The following is an 18,446-nucleotide window of genomic DNA, read 5'->3' on the forward strand; positions in this document are numbered from 1 at the left end:
AGAAAATTATTGTTTTTTACTGTGACTGTAATTACTTATATACGTATTAGGAGATTATGAGGAAAGATGAGTAGTACATGTTGTATGTGTTGTATATATTCTATGCAAAATATTTAAAAAAATATACATGTGTTTATAAACAAACTTTATTCCAAGAATTTACTTGTGCATTTTGTACTGTGCTTCAGAATAGTTCTAGGCTTCTCCAGTAGAAATGTTAGTATCATTTAATTGGATCGTAGATATGGCTATTTGTGTGTCCACTACTTGTGTGCATTCTGTATCCCAACACTGCTAAAGAGAAAAAGTGAACACACACAGAACTACGCGTGCGAGTTTCTTTACATAAATATAAAAGAGAGCGAGAAAAAGAGAGAAAAAGAAAAGTTTACTATACCTCCATTATTTTTAAAGAATTTTATACAGTTGTGTGATTGAATTTAGTATAAACAAATAGGATTAGAGGACAAGTTACATAATAGAATAAAAATATAAATATATTTTATTTTTATTAGCGTATATTTTTGTACACCTATATAATATATATTGTTAAACAATAAGATAATAGCAAATATTTTTGTTTCAATTTGGCAATCATATAAAAACAAATAAAAATATTTTTGGTTTCGCGTTTCTGTCTATGTATATAATGGAATCTCATCAATGCTATATTTACAAATTTTTTTACAACCTTGCCACATATTTTGCTTAATTCATGATTGATATAAATACTTTTAAATAGTATTTTTTACTTTTCCGGAAATTCCGTACATGCGTGTGTGTACGCATGACGAAGTGTATTATTTACCGATATGTCTTTGTGACTTTCATCAATGCCTCATTTGCGAGCAAATTGATAAATTATGAATCTTACAAAAAAATCATAAAATGAGTATTACAGTGATAACAATTTATTATTATATTTGCTTTTAGAATCACGCATTTTTAGTGTTGCATCGATGAAAAATCGAAGAAAGACATCGTTTGACAGTAATAAAATTCACATGTAATTTATTAACACGTCGTGTATTGTAAACAGCCTATATTTTATATTATATATATATATATATATATATAATAGTATATGTATATATATATGTATGTACATATACACATGTATATACATATATACATACATATATATATACATATATGGCATACCATATATATACATATACATATATACATATATACATATATACATACATACATATACAAGTATTATTCTACTTTTCATATAAAACGGTACAGTTAGTCCATATTAGTATATATTTCAGATAACAGATAAATTTTCTTTAAAACTCTCTTAAGACTAAAGATTCAACTTGATCAACTTAACATCTAAACTCGCAAATATATCCATTTTTGTTCACAGTATTCTATGTCCTGCATTAAAAGGAATCTGTGCAATTTTTGGTCTTTTTTCATATACAATATAATATATTATTAACAGATAATATATACAGATCCTATGTCGCGGTAATAAGAGCTACGTGTTTGTCACTTTACATCACTTTACTTTATATCACCAGTTTCTGCTATTTATCCCATTGTATAACATAATCGGTATTAATAAAATCTTTATCTTTTTAGGCATATGTGCATATTGTACATTATATTTATGTTCCGTAACTAAACAAGAAATTCATAATTTTGTAAAATTTAATTTTGTGAAGTGCAAATAAAATATAAAAACTAATATGTAGATATGTATGTGTATGTGTATGTGTGTAGGTATATCAAATCAAACACCGGATTAGAGTTTTGCAGTCTTACCTATGCATTACTAAAACGGTTTTTATTAAGGACTCAAGATCAGAAAAATTTAAGCAATATAATACGACGTACATCTCTTTCTTTCTTACATGTAAATATAACAAGTTGAATAATCGGAGACTCACTATAGTATTGTTTTTTTACTTCGTGTGTGTAGGAGATTTAAAACATATACAAAATATTTAGAAAATATCGTGTTCGTGTATTTTACAAAATGTGATCAATTTATGTGAATATACAATCACTGTAATAATAGCGTATCTATTTTCGCAAAAAAAAAAAAACAAACAAAAACAAAACAAAATAGTTACATTACGCGATTGAAAATAATCAAATGATATATCAACGCAAAAAAATACTTGATGTATAGAAAAGTCATTATTTAAGAGAGAACAAGAGGATAACGTAAAGTTTGTTTGTATTAAATAACAATATATTACTTATGTTTTTCATTATCCGTCCTTAATGTCCTTTGTCGCTCCTACTAACGCGATGCACCATTGTACAAGTTGCTTCTTCTCGTGAAAAATAAAAAAAAAGAAAATCCTTCCACGAGACACGATCGATTTGTTGAATAACATACTACGTCAGATTATTACGTAATAACATCGTTTCTGTTGGAATCGGCGGCCGTCGTATTATCCGAAATTTCGACGTGATAACCCGATGTCACGGCATTTGTCGTGTTTTTCGCGTGTCGCATTGGCACGGTGTGAACAACAGCTCCTGGAATCTCTTGAGCATCTGGGCATAAACTTACCGTATGCAGCTTAGTACTGCTGACCGAACATTCCAACACTTGCGATTCACCTGTAAATTGAACAAACGCAAGCACTCGGTGAATATTTCCGATACATATGCGAAGCGTATGTGGGATCACAGCTGGTAATAATCTCACCGTTTATACTGTGAGTATCGGACACCACAAAAACGGTAACACCGGATGGTTCACCGGCATTAGTACTCCGATCATCCTCAGTAACAACGGACTGCTCGGAATCAGAACTGCTATCGCTGGAACTACTATCTTGTCTATCTTGCCTCTCTTGTCTGTCTTGTCTACCTTGTCTACCGCGCGTTCTTAAGATTCTTTCAAAAGGATTTTCCCTCTGTCTCGTGAACGTTCCTCCTTGCGTACCTGCGAGAATATTCGGATTATTCATAATATTTGAATGAAATATAAACATAAATTTACTTACCTTGGTGACCGTCGCGAATGAGAGGTGTTGTGTCATCGGCGTCTGAGTCGCTCTCATCTGTCACAACTTGCTCGTCAGCCGCAAAAACCTTTCTTTTACAAACGGGACAAACTCTTCGATTTTTCGTCAACCATGGGTCAATGCATTTCGTGTGATAAGCTGAAAATATTAACATGCGAACAAAGATGATATAATATTTAATACTTTCACGTAACATTAAGAAAGCTAACTTTGTGAGAAAAATCATACCGTGTGCACATGGTAAAACTCGTAATTTTTCCCCTTCTACGTAATCTTCCAAACAAATGGCGCATGTCTCATACGGATCACCTTTTGTATATTTGTGTGTGGGAATCTTCTTTAAACTAGAATTAGGTAATCTGTGCCTCCGTTGTCGCCTCCTATCTTTTATACATTTAACAATCTGTGCAATATAATTAAAAAAAATCATTAATAAAATACTAAAAAAAATGAAGTTAATAGAATTATTTTTCAATACCAATCACATTTGTGATCGGTGTATCGATAAACATTTCTAAAACAGTAACTTACCATAAAAATAATTATGATTAGAAAACATATTGCAACAACAATAGCAAAGGGTAAAAGTAATTGTGTATTAATATTAAATGGCAGATCGTCGTTAATCAATATAAAATACAGTTGGTCATATAAATAATTTTCCCTGATAACTACTCCAGTAATATCGCTTACAAATACAGATGGTATCAAAATTCCTACAGGATCTTTTGCTGACATTGGTTCTGTAACAGTGTTGTTTTGTGATGTTGCGTTCTTCGTTAAAGTAGATAACATGTTATGCACAACCAGTGTAATAACCTTTAATTTACCTAATTCATTGCTGTTTACGTTATGTATAATAGCAGCATCATATCCGGCTTCTTGAGCCATTCGAACTTTTATTTCAAAAGTACAGTTATAGCGTCGTATTAAAACTATCCAATTGCCCTTATAATCTGTATCATTTGGCGGTGGTTGTATCTTCTGACATGCATGAGGAGGATCCGCATAAACCACCATGCCCTTAAGAGATTGTGAAATTATACAAATATACTACTACTAATTTTAAAGAGAATAAAATTCAAATTAAAGTGAGATACTTTAATTCCATCAGGTGGTATCATGCTCCCAAATCTGGCAGGCATATCGCGAAATTCCTCCTCTATTTGGTGTCTTGCAACTGCAGAAAACACTAGAATATCTGCATTGCTGCGTGCGGTATACAGAATCAAAAAAGTAAGCCATTGCAAGACTTGGTAATTTAAGCAACACCGTTGCATTTTGAGTTAATTCAAGTGTACACCTTTACACAATTCAATACGTTGTTAAGATTTCCCTTGAATTATTCATCATACAATTGCCAGATCTACTTTGATATTACATGTATAAGATACATTATAAAATCTGTGATCCAGATATCCTAGAAAAAAAAATATTCTCAGTCTTATTTCCTGTATGTGATACATAGATTTAAATTAATTTTAAATAAATTTCTCAAGGGGTCTTGTTTCATCTATCAATTATTTCATGACATACATAACGCAATGACTCACAATATACATAACAATCTTTACCGATAGCAAATATCAGTGTGTAAACAGTTTTATACCAAATTAGTGCCATTAACTGAGAACAAAGCATTGATAACAAACTGTAACAACTGATTGCCATAAATTATAACACAGCTTACAAAGTTTATTGTGACAGAGATGAAAAAAATCTAGCTATCGAGAACAGAAATTGATAAAAAGAAACAAACACTTGTTGTAAACATATAAAAGTGGCTAGTTCTCTTCCACAAAACAACCGCATGAATCTGGTGTCTGCGAAAACTAGTGTCGTCGAGATGGGTCCTTGCCCCTCCCGGTGAGAGAATGCCGCGATAACATGCACCCTCCCGTTGATCAATCAGCGTAACGAACGACGGTGACGTGCTATAGGGACGTTCATGTGTTCACACTGTTTTACGCGCGGCTGATCGACAATGAACGGGCATTTTGCATCGCGCAACTGCGTTCGGGATTGCCAAATCGGAAATGTCGGAAGTGTAAAAATCAAATGCAAATAAATCGACCAATCGCGTTGGACGAATACACAAATTTCCGAATTAAAAGAGCACTTCGACGCTTCCGATTTGCAAAATACCAAACGCGTTTTATTACGTTATCAGGAATCTTATCAACGATAACAGATACGCAAAGATGCTTATTTCTGGGATAAGAAGACAGATTGATTCGTATCACTGATAAGAACGTGTATATGTATACATACTTCGAAACTACCTGCGACTTCCGATTCGCACGCGACCATTAGTCACTTAAATAGTCCAGTATACGGCCATTAAAGATGATCTCTCAACGAAGAATTCCCTTCTTCCTCTTCTTCTTCGTCTATCTCTTCTCTTTGAATTTTTTGAATAAAAAAAAATATCTGTTTTCTCGCGAGAACGTTCTCGGAACTCGGTTTACGCGGTTTGCGACGATCAGAACCGAGCGTGAAAATTCATGACCAAAGAACGTCACTCGATCAAATGTCACTTTAAGGTTAGACGCATATTACTCGCCGACGAGCCTCGCCGAATGGCAAACAACGAGTGAAGAAGAACGAGCATGAAATTAATGTCGCATCGATCAGATCGAATGTTTGTCAGATCTCAAAAATCAGCTCGAATTCGCGATCACTAACAACTCGGTCGAACTGTCAATCAGGTACCAGAATCTGGTGCCAAGGCGAGCCTCCCTATCGGGGAATTTTAATAAATGTTTGAGGCGTCCTCTGTCGAGTGACACTCGGAGCAAAATAAACATAAATATATCTATTTTGTACCAGAGAGAAGCCTGAGAGGCGGCCAGGCCCATAAGAGAGTTTTTGGAATCGCTTTTCCGCCCCGTAAGCTAGCCCATGTCCATGGGTGGTGCAACTAGGATCTCTGTCTTTGTCTCGTCGTCGCTGATTGGTTGAATTTATACGAGTCCAAGACAAAAGAACAACGAAAAGTAAAGAATGACTGCGTTCAACAGAAATCAGCGCTTACGAGTGCAGTCCAAGACAAAAGAACAACAAAAAGTAAAGAATGACCGCGTATTAGCAATTGCTGAGCGCTGATTTCTGCTAAATGCAATCATTCTTTACTTTTTGTTGTTCTTTTGTCTATAAATTTCAACCAATCAGCGACGACGAGACAAAGACAGAGATCCTAGTAGTGATGCTCTCTATTGCGGACAGCTTTAACAATGGAAGGCGCGTTCCATATTAGGCGATTTTTGGCGATCGTATGGTACATATACCAAAGTGTACCAAACTATAGTTCGAGTGACTTCAAATTATAGTTTGGTACACTTTGGTACATGTACCATACGATCGCCAAAAATCGCCTATTATAGTTCAGTGTGTTGCACAGTGTCGCCTGTGTACGTAGCTGAAAAGCTCCCAATGGCTATTGTTGATAAACGCTCGTCTATGTTACACTACGTTTATGCCTGCGACTGTCATGCACTTTTTTGTGCTGTTTGTTTTGTGAGTCGTTTGGTTATTGGTTAGTTGATCTGAATGAGAGACGCTGTTGGACGCCGTTGAAGCTATTTGTTGCTGGGTCTCGATGAAGATGAAACGATTGAAAAGTGAAGCGATCAGCGCAACAGTTGAATCTTATTTGAAGCGACGTCATTATCAGGTGTAGACACGCAAATTTCATAGTCGTAATCATGAGTATTTTATTGCATAGTCGTCAATAACTGTGTATCAATCGCGCGATATTTTGTAGGATAACGACGTGTACTGTAAGAGCGATCATTCTTATAGTCAGAGCAGCGATCAAATGATATTAAATGCAACTGCAGAATGCAGTACTTCTCGCGACAATTCGATTGTTTTCAGTGCCATTACCATTGATGTTAACACAACAGATCAGTCTTTTCAACGGTAATGTTTAAAATTCTTTTCAAGAGAAAACAATTTAGTTAATTATATATTATCAATAATATATAATTAATATATAAAATAATATATATTATTAATATACTAAGTTAAAGCATTTTGTGTGTAATTCTTAATCTGTTGTAATTTTTATTTAGTGTAAAGATTACTTTTCAACATTTTGATACATTTTATATTAAAAAAAATATACTAATAATAATAACCTTTTCTTTCTATGTAGATTGAAGAAATGGATAAACATTATAGTTAATGAAAAAATAAAACTAGAATTGCAAGGACTTCTATATCCTTTGTTTTGTCATCTTTATTTAGAGATGCTACATTCTGGTAATCGACAGGCTGCAATTCAGTTTTTGAAGACATATCAAAATGAGTTTATCAGTGACACAGAAAAAGATTTCTTAGAAGAATTATCCAGTGTATTTTCAATACAGGATATTGAATTAAGACCTTTGGTAAATGCATTCAGAACCAGAAAATATAAGGTTGATTTGTCTGAGGCAGCTCAGATTTGTTTACGACAGTATCTTACTAAATATGGACATGTAATAATAATGGAGGTAATACAATTTCATAATCTTTACTACAAAAAAACCATGCTTTACTATATTACATATTTTAATCTATTTTAATCTCTATCAATGACTATTTTACCTAAAAACTAATTGTTTTCTCTTTTTATACATATCTTTTTTTTAGAAAATAGTATTGTTTAAACAAATTTTTTTTATGAAACAGTATCTTTTTGTTTATAAAACTTTTTTACACAACAAGTTTTTTAAAACAAAATTTAAAAAGTTTTTTGTCAATGAGAGCTATACGCTGGATGTTTATTGCGTATTTTATAGTATATATATATATATATGGTCGTATAAATTTTTACACATGAGTTTAAAATTGAAATTTTAATTCTTAAGTTCATATAGGATGCTATTTTGCATCATGTATATAAGAGAGACCTCGAATATCCCTCTAACTATTAAAATATTGCGAAAAACGTATTTTTTAATGAAGATATCTCCGATTTTAAAGGTTTTCCTGATCTTTCATATCCTGTAGATTCAAATCAATACTAAGTTTACTTAGAAATCATACAAATAATTAATTATTTGCATTTTTTTAATAGATTCTAAATAGACATGTTGCAATAATTACAAAAGCAAACAATTCTCAAATAGATGGTGAAGTTTATGAGGAAAACTGTTATGAAACTACTATTAATGGTCATGTGGAACAGCCATCTGGTATTGGTGTTGATCGTGAAATGAGAGAATTACAGGAAGCTATACGGTTAATGCGAAATAATACTCATCATCCAATAAAATTGTTTACTGTAAAGAATGCTATAGAAAAGTGAGTATAAATTGTTTTATATTTACATATATGTATATATATATATCATTTATTTCCTATTGTAGTGCAAGTTGTGGTGTTATTGCACCTAAAATGGACAAATTAGCTGTGGGATTTAGCACAGCTGAAATACGTTTGTGGGGTATAGGTGACACAGTTCTAGTCCAACCAAACAATAAACAATCGTTTGTACCATTATCCTGTAATATATCGCAGTTGTTTAACTGTGAAGAGCAAGAAAACATAACGTGAGTTACAATTAATTTTGTCATATTTTTTTATTTACATCAAGCTAGTTATGTTATAAGAGATAATTTTACTATAACAGAAGAAATGAAGGAGGAGCAATAATATTAAGAGGACATACGGATGTTGTACACGATTTAAGATTTATTCCACAGGCAGAGATTCTTCTTTCTGTATCAAGTGATAGAGATATGAGAGCATGGAGACTCAATGATTATTCATGTGCAGCAGTGTATAAGTAAGTTATTATTATTAATTACAATTTTCTTTTTATTATTATTAATAACAATTTTCATGCTTTTACATAATTTGTTTTTATTTAAATCATGTGAAAATTAGTTATTACATAACTTGAAACACTTTAAAATTCACAATACTTTCTCAAAGCAGAATTCATACAAAAACTTGTTAAGAAAATTTTTAAGATATATGTGAAATATATATAATTGGACCGTTTATTTTGTAAGTGGTGTAAGTCCATTTTTCTTTTGTTTCGAGAAACTTATAGGTTAACATATCTGTCAATTATGAATTATGAATTACGTGATATCTCATTTTTTTTCAAAAATGGACTTACACCACTTTCAAAATAAACGGTCCAATTAATATTATAGCAACGGCTCGAAGAACAAATTATAACGAGGAGAAAATCAAAGCCTATAGGCTCTTTGGCTCGATTTCTCTTTCTTATGAAATATGTATAAATGTATGTAATACATGTGAATGTTTTTCTTATGTAGTGGTCATAATTATCCAATATGGTGTATGGATACTAGCACATTCGATTTATATACCGCTACAGGTTCACATGACAGAACTGCCAAATTGTGGTCATTAGATAGGACATTTCCTTTGAGAATATTCGCCGGTCATTTTTTAGATATAAATGTATGTTTCTCTTATTCGTTTTATTATGTATGTGTATTTATTTACATATGTAATATAACGCGATGTGATGTATTTGCGTATTCACATTCTTTTATTTTATATATATTTTAGTGCATTAAGTTTCATCCAAATGCTCGATACTTAGCGACCGGTTCCGCCGACAAAACTGTACGGTTATGGGCCAAAGATGATGGAAATTTAGTACGAGTATATGTTGGAGCGCAGTCGACCATTTACGCTTTAGCTTTTAGTCCAGATGGAAAATATCTAGCTGCTGCAGGTAAATGCATAAAAAAAACTTAATATTTAAGTTTTTTTCTGTATTGTTTCTTATGGGAAATAATGGTTGTTAGGTGATGATAAGTCTATATCAATATGGGATTTAGCATCTAATGCATTACTAACTGAACTGAAAGGTCACAAAGATACAGTCATGAATATGGACTGGAGTTTAGATGGCCAATATATCGCCAGTGCAAGCATAGATGGAATTGTGCGGTTATGGCCTACGAAAACTTTTATTGCTTCTTTAAACGGGTATGCAAAATTGTCAGTTTTTCTTAACTTTTACTTATTTATTTTACATTTATCATATTATTACTATTAGAAGTTATATTTGATCTTTTCAGAGGTCAGTCGAGTGCGATGTCTCAAACAGAAGCACCACAAGTCTATCAAACATGTTGCTCAAGTATTCTTTCATTGAATTATCATAAAAAAAACAATTCATTAATTTGCATAGGTACAGCGTAAAAACTCGTTATTATTAGTTATTTGATAAATCATACTTCTAAATTGAATTCTTTTTTAAAGTAAACTTTTTTTTACATCAAACCTGTTTTATATAATAGTAATTAGTTTTATATAATAGTAATGATCTGAGAAGTAAGATCATATCAGTCAGCGTATTTTTGCAGCGTATTTATCCATAAGTCAAAATTATCATTATTTTAGTATATTAATGTATATAAGAGAATAATCTCTCAGTTTATTTTTATATTGTTTTCTGTCGGTACTTTTAATTTTTCTTACGTAGTAAAATGTACTAAGATATTTATTTATATTTGATGATCTTATGAAAATATAAATTATTTGTTTTAGTTAATTTTTTGTCTTTGTGTATTTTAATGTTCTTCGATTTAAAATAATAACTCACTTTTGTCTCATTCAACAACTTTGTTTTACTCACCGTTGTCAAACTTTTCATAAATTAATTATAAAAAATTCTAGCTTTTAATTTTATTTATACAAAATAGTACACGTCACAGAAAATACAAACATGTATAATTTTAGTTATTATTAAAAGATACTTTTTAGAATCATTTCCTTATTCTTGACGTCTACTGATGCGCTGTACTATGTAGTGATTAACTGTTAAATATAAATTTCTTGTGAAAAAAAATTTTAATGATAATTCAACGAGAGACAAATGATGGGACATTATAAAAATGTCTATGTAATTATATTAGTTTCCTGTGGGAATATATTGCTGAACAATACTAACAACTTATTTTTGTCTTGTTATAAAGACTAATGTAAGCGACTAATGTTAATTAGTCCACACAAATAATACATAAATAATACATAAAGTTTTATACACTTTATGTGTTTTTATTATAATCCACATCATATACTAGAAAAAAATATCAAGAGAAGTGTCCTTAATTTTTCTTTTTCTTCTTTTTCTTTCCTTTTTTATTATGAATATTACTTGATACTTGTTGTTCTTCCGCTCTTCGTTTTAATGTTTCCTTCGTAAAATCGGTTTTACTGGTATTAGCTTCTACATTTAACGGAGATACGCTAAAATCTGAAATCTAATCAGAGATCTAATTTAATAGTTTATCACAAAAAATGTACAAATTCTTTTCTTCGTATACATATATCAAGACGACCTCCTTTCTTTCGTGAAATTCTACTTACCTCCGGTTTTACAAGTTTAAAAATTAACTTTTCATGTTGTACATTAGATCTGTCCAGACTTAATTGTACAATAATAGGATCAAATGCGCGAAATACAATGTCTCCACAGGTTTGAGATTGATCTTCTGAATTGTACGTGAATGTAATAGATGAAGTGGGATTTAAATATAACGTCCCTTCTAAACCATACTTTGGTATGAGTATTTGTAAAGCATTTTTTCGTACAAAAAGAATGTATCCTTCCTCGTCTTGAACTTTATCACGAAAATACAGCTAAAAACAAAAACAAGACAATTGTTAAGAAAAAAACTCAAGTTCTTGTAATAACATTAAATACGCAAGTGTTGAAAAAGCATCAAATATCAATATAGTGTTTTAATAAAAAAAATTTTTTAAATATTAATATAAAATAATAATTTTATAATAAAGATAATATCGAACATGTGTATGAAGTGCGACTGAAGCTCGACCAGCATATTGTGCCATTCGATTCCGATAATTTAAGTTTTGACATAGCAAATGGTTTTTTTTTTTATCCAGTAATTCAGGATAAGTTGCATCAGCACCTATACACACGGCTAATAATCGATGAACAATTATATCCGCATATCTATAAAATCATAAGATATAATAATAGAAAACCCGTTAGGAAGTAATTATTAAATAATATTTCGTCTAACGCGTTCAGACAATTTACCTTCGAATGGGAGAGGTGAAATGCGTGTAAATAGGACATGCCAATCCATAGTGTTTGAATTCTTCTTGTTGATGCATACCACTAATAAAATATACTGCTTGCATCATACATCGTGTAGCTAATATTCTCAACATTGTATTAAAATAAGGATTCGATTCTTTATTGGCTTCATTCAATGATTGCGCCAGCTCTTTACCACTATTTGTATTAATAATAAAACCCTATAATATACAGTATTATAAAATATTATAATCATCGCTATTATAACGATAAATACATAGAGCACTAACTCTTCGGAATAATAATTCTAAAGTAAAAAAAACTAAGTTTAATAATATACCTGATTTTTTGCAGCTTTAATCAATGGTTCAAAATTACTTTGTGGTGGTTCAGGATGTCTTCTTAGCATGGCACATTCTGGAAATTCTGCCACTATTTTTTCAGCAACACTTATATTTGCGAGCAACATAAATTCCTCAACCATAGAATTTGTTTCTTTTAGTTTCTTTGCTTCTACGTCAATAGGATCATGCGTTTCGCTATCTACTTGGAAACGTATTTCTGGTGATGCTAAACTTAAGGCTCTGCCAAAGAGATTTTAAAAAATATAAAATATTTGGCCAAACTCTAAGATATTTTTTTTATATAAAAGTAATTATATATATAACACAAAAGTTCCTCTAATTATATAATATAAAAACTAAATTTAAAAGATAAAATTTGCATTATATGATTTAATTTAACATTATACAATCAGAATGAATACGTACCCATTTTCGAAGCGTCTTTTTTTTAATTTTTTTGCTAATTTATTTAATTCTCTTAATGATACTGCAATAGCATCTTGTTGAGTGGCGTCATCAATTTTTAATTGAGCTTCTTCATATGTCATAGCTTGACGCGAACAGATTATAGATTTGCAGAATTTTGTGCTGATTATATTTGTATGAGAATCAAGTTCCCATATGCAAGAAAATGCAAATCTTTCTTCCTTATCTCGCAAAGAACAAAGATTTGAACTGAGTAACTCTAAAATAAGAAACATTTGGCATGGCATATCTAAAATGGCACACACAACTATTTAAAATATTATTTAAAACAAAGTGTTTCTATTTTACCTGGAACCATATCGATTCGCTTATCAACAAGATATACGGTGGTAGCACGTAAAGCTGCTTCTTTGTCCAATGCAGTTCCTGGTCTTATAAAGTGAGACACGTCTGCTATATGCACGCCAACTTCAAAATTGCCGTCAGGTAACTTTCTGCAATGTAATGCATCGTCGATATCAGTACAACCTGGTGGATCCACAGAACAGATATCTAGATGTCGAAGATCTTCTCTCTGTGCAATATCCTATAGATAACAAATGTATTAAATAATTGTTTATTTTTTCGGTACAAAGCTATATTATTTGCATAATTATATGGCAGAATTCGATATTTTGTAGTAGTTACTATATAATTCAAATATGTTCATTAATTCAGTTACTTCAGTAATTTTTTGAATAAAGTTTACATATTTACCGCTTCTGTAATTATCCATGGTAGCTTTGGAAGAAAGCTAAGAACAGCATCAGAGAAACGGCTGTGTGGAACATCATGTTCTAAGAGTAATACTTCATTTTCTGTCTCTTTGTCACCTATATTACCAAGTGCTCGTACAAAATGACCAAGCGGGTATCTCGAGTTGCGTGGCCATGAATCCAGTGCAACAATAATTCTTTGCTTGCTCAATATTTCGGCTTGTCTAGTTTCTATTCTTATCTTGGGAATTTTTCTTTCAGCCGGCACAAACAGATGTCTTACATTCTATGTAATAAATAAACAAAAAAAAAAGATATATACATGATAGATAAAAAAATTACTTTAAATGATTCAGTATAATAAATATTCTTACTCCTTTGATTGCACTCGGCTTCAATATTCCACAATATTGTCTCCATTTCCGTCTAATAATACCAACTATTTTGCCTGTTGGTATTTTATCTTCCATTTTTGATGAACTCTTTTTAGAGAGCACCTTTTCATCTTCCGTAACATCATCGACATCTGCTTCTTCTTCGTCTTGCAGAACGATTTCACTAGGTGATGACCATTGATCGTCAGGCAAGATCTCAACCGCAACTATATCACCATCAACCGCTCTGTTAAGATTGGTTCGTCCTTGCACAAATATCTAGAAACAAATTTATTAATGACTCTTTTCTTAAAAGTTTTCTTAAAATATAATATTAATATACATGCAATATTATTATATATCCAATACATATAATACATGTAAAAATATTAGATAGTAGTTATATAAATCTTACAGGCTTGTCTTTTCCTTCAACGTTCACATTCCCCTCGAGAAAATTTTCTCTCGAAGCTAAGAATGTACCTTGTAACAATCTGCCGGATGATATGCCACTGTGTACTTCTGCAGGTGTCAGATGACAAGGAAACAAATCTAGACTTTGAGTATCTAAGGTATAAGAACGTTTGCATACTTTATCCAGTAGATAACTCGAATTTTCCAACGATGCAATATAATCTTTCACTGTAAAAAAATGTCATTTATCTTAGTTTTTTATTTATAAAAAAGATAAAATAACTCAATTAAGAGACTTATGCATGTGACATATCTTACTTGACAGAACAAATATTCCATCTTCGATTGCATGTCTTTTATTTTCTGCATCATCTGTTAGCAAAACAATCGTAATGTTGCACCCACTGGAGTTCAAATGGCTATTGTACCACTTAACTGAAACTCGTATCACTCTGTCGTTACGATCATTTATCTTTTCTCCTGGTTCTCTTTCGATATAAGTTTGTCTAATGAGAAATAATATACATGAAATAATAAAATATATTTGTTAATAGAAAATATATAAATATTTCTTTGGAAAATTAGCTTGCTTAGTTTACAAAATAAAAACAACACAAATCAAATACAAGTAAAATCTCCTTATTGTCAACTCCACTAAACCGATTTTTTTAAAAACAGTCTTTATTGTCATTATTTCCCTGGCCATTCCTATTTTTTAACAATAGTTTAATAGTCAAGCTATTTTCATTCTGATCATGTAATTCAATGACAAGTGCGTATTAAATGAAAAAATAGGAAAGTTAATAAATAGGAGTTTATAAATAGTAACAGGAAGTATGTGACACAACACTGTTAATAATAAGTTAACAAGGTTCTATTGTTATTTTCTTCTGAATAGCACATACACATACATATTGCACATACCGATGATGTTCATTAATAAACACAAAAAACTTTCGTTTTGGATCTCCTATAATATTCTTCAACTTTTTATATACAGCAGAACTTCTATGCCGGACTTCTTCTAATACAGTTTGTAAAATAATTACATTAGTGATAACATCTTCTTCCAATACATCTATCTGGAAATCAACATTTAAATTTGTTTAGATAATCTAACAGAAAAAACTAGTGTTCAATATAAAAAAAGAACGATTATAAAATATGCATTATAGCAGGTATATTTGTCTTAAATTCATCTTCAGATGCTCTATAGCCAATGAGATCTATACAGCATCTTCAGATAAACTTAAGATGATCTTCAATATAGTTTTGACTATCAGTATCAGCCTATATATAAGTACTTACTTGATCCAGAATTATATTTGTATCAAGTACAAGTAAATATGAATCTTGAATTAAAGAAGATTTTATATCACTCCTTTCTTCATCCAATATCATATCTAGAGGCCTTGCCTTACATTTCACACATGATTTAAAACCACAGTAAATATCATCTCTCAGATAATGTTCTCTGACAGTCTAATAAATAAAATTTAAACAGAACTTAACATAAGTTTTGAAGAAATAATAGCAGTGTTTATGTACTTATGATAAGTTAATAACTATATATATTTGAGTGTAAAACTTTTTATTCAATATTTGTGTAGCTGAATAGGTTATATTTAATAACTTGAATAAACTTGATCTTAAAATTTAAAATATAAGATTATATAAATATTAGTTTACGCATATATAAAATTAATCGAACATATGTATTAGTAGAATATAATATACAAAACCAAAGTTATAACCTAATCAACAGGTTTACCTTAAATATATTTCCTCCTTTTGTTCTTCTAAAAAATACTTTCGTTGTTAACATATTTTCTACTGTTTTCTTATATAAGTCTTATATAAGTCTTATATAAGTATTTTCTCATCAAAAGTTCTGTTTATAAAAATTTATAATAAGCACACGTGTATCTCAAACCTCAAACTCAAGTTTGGTTATTATCATGGTGTAAAAAGAAAGATGTCCCATTCCGACGGATGCGCAGCGCAGTAGACTGAACGTGGTGGAAATCTGTGAGCCAATCAAGTTTTGAGCTCATTTGCACATACACATATACACAATAAACATATATGTATAGTTTCACGGCAATATCTTCAGTTCGGAGTGTCTAATTTTTGATAAATTAACTACAATTATCCTATATTAAAAAAGGGATTTGAGACAGTTCGTCGTATATGTAGAGAAAATTAAAAGCGTAAAAAGTCATGTAACAGGAAAGAGTAGAAAAACAACACGTGAAAATAACGTGACTGTAATTTCTATTATATATAACATTAAATAATACATATTATACATATAATTTATTATATTTATATTTATAATATTATACTTTATATTGTATTATATGTATTATATACATACTACAGTAATGTCACTGACCTCGGCCGTGCGGCCTTGGCGGGGTCATTGACTTCGGCCGCGCGGCCTTGTCAGGACACTAACCTCAGCCGCGCGGCCTTGGCGGGGCACTGACCTCGGGCGCGCGGTCTTGGTGGGGGAGGGGTCACTGACCGCGCGCGCGCAGCCTTGGTGGGGGCGGGGTCACTCGCCGGGATCGCACTCGCGCGACCGCGACGGGGTTAATGACCTCAGTCGCGCGACTGCGGTAGAGTCGCTGACTTCGGCCGTGCGATCGCGGCGCTGTTACTGACTACGGTCACGTGATTACGGTATATACATATATATATATACATATGACTTTAGTCATGTACAGCTCTTGTTTGCGATACGACTTATTGTAACATCTTACTTATCATCATTGTATTGTACGAAGTTTGTTAAACAGCACATAATTAATTTGATAAAGACCTAAACTGAAGGTCAAAACGTTATTATGTTTCATTTATATACATGAATAAATAATATTTCCATCACATATCGCACAACAACACCCGTGTTTTTAGTTCCAACTGCCTGTCACGTTTGAAATTTACTTATTCTTTTTATTTCATGTTTATATTGCGCGCTGCAAATGAGCTCAATTTCTGATTGGTTGAGATTATAAACCTCCGTTATTATGCGCAATATGGAACATCTTTCTTTAGATAAGTTCCACTTGCTGTTCGCAACATTTGTGAGCGTTACCAATCTTTGTTTAACTTTCGATGAAAAATAAGGATGAAATGATTCCACGAGCGTTACGAACGGCAAGTGGAAATTCCCTACTGTGAAATTCGTGCATGCGCAGTTCAAAGAACTACTCGAAACTTTACGAAATATGATTTTTCAATGTTTTTGAAGAGAAATACTTTAAGTGCAATCTATAAAAACGTAAGCATATTATTGCGTCTTCTTTTTATTATTTCTTTATTAAAAAATAAATTTGTACTCACAGTTAAATTATTTATTTATTATAAATTATCATATAAATACACTTGTAAATTGTGGAAAAAATTTGTTTTACTACAAAAAAATCAAAAAATAGAAAATAATATTATGAATACGTACATATATATTATACGATATGATATACGTATCCTATTTTATAAAGTTTTAAAACATTCTGTATTTATACATGCATACATTTGGGAAATTTCATATACATAATATATTATTATTAAATTAATTTTTGAACTGCAATGGCACCCACAAATGCCATGGGTACATAGTCGGTGAGTTTAGTTGCGTGTAATTATTGCTGAGACTTTCAAACTTAACAATCTCAACTCTTGAAATATCACTGCGTATACTCGCGTAATCAGCTACGTTGTTATTCGACATATATAAACTCTGCAAATACTCGTGAATTCGTAAATTATTGATAAGAAGCTTCTGGTCATAAATATTACAGTAAGAACGATCATCTGTAAAAATTGTATATACAACAAACAATAAGAAGTGTTTTTTTTTCTAATACATAATAGTTTGTTTACCGTGTGATTTTATATGATGATGTAAAACACCAAGTTTACAGAATCCTCTGTTACAGACGGGGCAGCGAAATGGCCAGTTACCAGTATGAGAGTATCCATGAGCCCTCAAATCACCAGGAGTCGGAAAAGACCGTCCACATTCATTACACTTGTGTGGCTTTTCCTGCGTTTCGATACATATTTGAAAATCAGTACATATTTTTCAC

At 31.4% G+C, this 18,446-nt stretch overlaps 3 protein-coding genes across 5 annotated transcripts; 1 reads left to right on the top strand and 2 right to left on the bottom strand.

Annotated features, from left to right (window-relative positions):
• Nucleotides 1-1,981: 1,981 nt before the first annotated feature.
• On the bottom strand, nucleotides 1,982-5,879 carry LOC109851937 (E3 ubiquitin-protein ligase RNF13-like). Of its 3 annotated transcripts, none has more exons than XM_020422560.1 (8): nucleotides 5,268-5,879; nucleotides 4,097-4,416; nucleotides 3,827-4,019; nucleotides 3,528-3,739; nucleotides 3,225-3,399; nucleotides 2,976-3,134; nucleotides 2,675-2,914; nucleotides 1,982-2,586 (listed from the first exon to the last, which is right to left on the bottom strand). In XM_020422560.1, the coding sequence occupies exons 2-8, from the start codon at nucleotides 4,274-4,276 to the stop codon at nucleotides 2,372-2,374; spliced, it is 1,374 nt and encodes a 457-aa protein (XP_020278149.1). In that variant the 5' UTR covers nucleotides 4,277-4,416; nucleotides 5,268-5,879; the 3' UTR covers nucleotides 1,982-2,371. The 3 variants fall into 3 exon arrangements, with proteins under 3 accessions (XP_020278149.1, XP_020278150.1, XP_020278151.1); XM_020422561.1 differs by lacking the exon at nucleotides 5,268-5,879 and adding an exon at nucleotides 4,756-5,229; XM_020422562.1 differs by lacking the exon at nucleotides 5,268-5,879 and adding an exon at nucleotides 4,571-4,668.
• Nucleotides 5,880-6,478: 599 nt separating this feature from the next.
• LOC109851885 (TAF5-like RNA polymerase II p300/CBP-associated factor-associated factor 65 kDa subunit 5L) lies at nucleotides 6,479-10,424 on the top strand. The gene is made up of 10 exons (XM_020422415.1): nucleotides 6,479-6,669; nucleotides 6,760-6,917; nucleotides 7,153-7,492; nucleotides 8,059-8,285; nucleotides 8,351-8,533; nucleotides 8,614-8,769; nucleotides 9,272-9,419; nucleotides 9,531-9,699; nucleotides 9,773-9,956; nucleotides 10,049-10,424. The coding sequence occupies exons 1-10, from the start codon at nucleotides 6,595-6,597 to the stop codon at nucleotides 10,170-10,172; spliced, it is 1,764 nt and encodes a 587-aa protein (XP_020278004.1). The 5' UTR covers nucleotides 6,479-6,594; the 3' UTR covers nucleotides 10,173-10,424.
• Nucleotides 10,425-11,046: 622 nt separating this feature from the next.
• Nucleotides 11,047-16,348, bottom strand: LOC109851940 (exosome complex exonuclease RRP44). The gene is made up of 14 exons (XM_020422572.1): nucleotides 16,124-16,348; nucleotides 15,661-15,834; nucleotides 15,277-15,434; nucleotides 14,671-14,858; nucleotides 14,354-14,580; nucleotides 13,939-14,217; nucleotides 13,566-13,850; nucleotides 13,158-13,395; nucleotides 12,810-13,068; nucleotides 12,380-12,623; nucleotides 12,040-12,260; nucleotides 11,784-11,952; nucleotides 11,343-11,615; nucleotides 11,047-11,236 (listed from the first exon to the last, which is right to left on the bottom strand). Exons 1-14 carry the CDS (start codon nucleotides 16,175-16,177, stop codon nucleotides 11,081-11,083), a joined length of 2,925 nt encoding a protein of 974 aa, XP_020278161.1. The 5' UTR covers nucleotides 16,178-16,348; the 3' UTR covers nucleotides 11,047-11,080.
• Between the last annotated feature and the right edge of the window lie 2,098 nt (nucleotides 16,349-18,446).

Source organism: Pseudomyrmex gracilis, unplaced genomic scaffold, assembly GCF_002006095.1.
Source record: "Pseudomyrmex gracilis isolate BER0280 unplaced genomic scaffold, ASM200609v1 scaffold_22, whole genome shotgun sequence".
Lineage (NCBI taxonomy): Eukaryota > Metazoa > Arthropoda > Insecta > Hymenoptera > Formicidae > Pseudomyrmex > Pseudomyrmex gracilis.

Excerpts from the sequence above, each read along its gene's own strand:
- LOC109851937 (XM_020422560.1), bottom strand. The coding sequence starts at position 4,276 with ATGCAACGGTGTTGCTTAAATTACCAAGTCTTGCAATGGCTTACTTTT. Across the intron at positions 3,135-3,224 it reads AGTTTTACCATGTGCACACG|CTTATCACACGAAATGCATT; the intron begins GTATGATTTTTC and ends TAATATTTTCAG. Across the intron at positions 2,915-2,975 it reads CATTCGCGACGGTCACCAAG|GTACGCAAGGAGGAACGTTC; the intron begins GTAAGTAAATTT and ends ATATTCTCGCAG.
- LOC109851885 (XM_020422415.1), top strand. The coding sequence starts at position 6,595 with ATGAAGATGAAACGATTGAAAAGTGAAGCGATCAGCGCAACAGTTGAA. Across the intron at positions 9,700-9,772 it reads AAAATATCTAGCTGCTGCAG|GTGATGATAAGTCTATATCA; the intron begins GTAAATGCATAA and ends AATGGTTGTTAG. Across the intron at positions 9,957-10,048 it reads TTTATTGCTTCTTTAAACGG|AGGTCAGTCGAGTGCGATGT; the intron begins GTATGCAAAATT and ends TGATCTTTTCAG.
- LOC109851940 (XM_020422572.1), bottom strand. The coding sequence starts at position 16,177 with ATGTTAACAACGAAAGTATTTTTTAGAAGAACAAAAGGAGGAAATATA. Across the intron at positions 14,218-14,353 it reads TTGAAGGAAAAGACAAGCCT|ATATTTGTGCAAGGACGAAC; the intron begins GTAAGATTTATA and ends ATTTGTTTCTAG. Across the intron at positions 12,624-12,809 it reads AAAAGACGCTTCGAAAATGG|AGCCTTAAGTTTAGCATCAC; the intron begins GTACGTATTCAT and ends TCTCTTTGGCAG.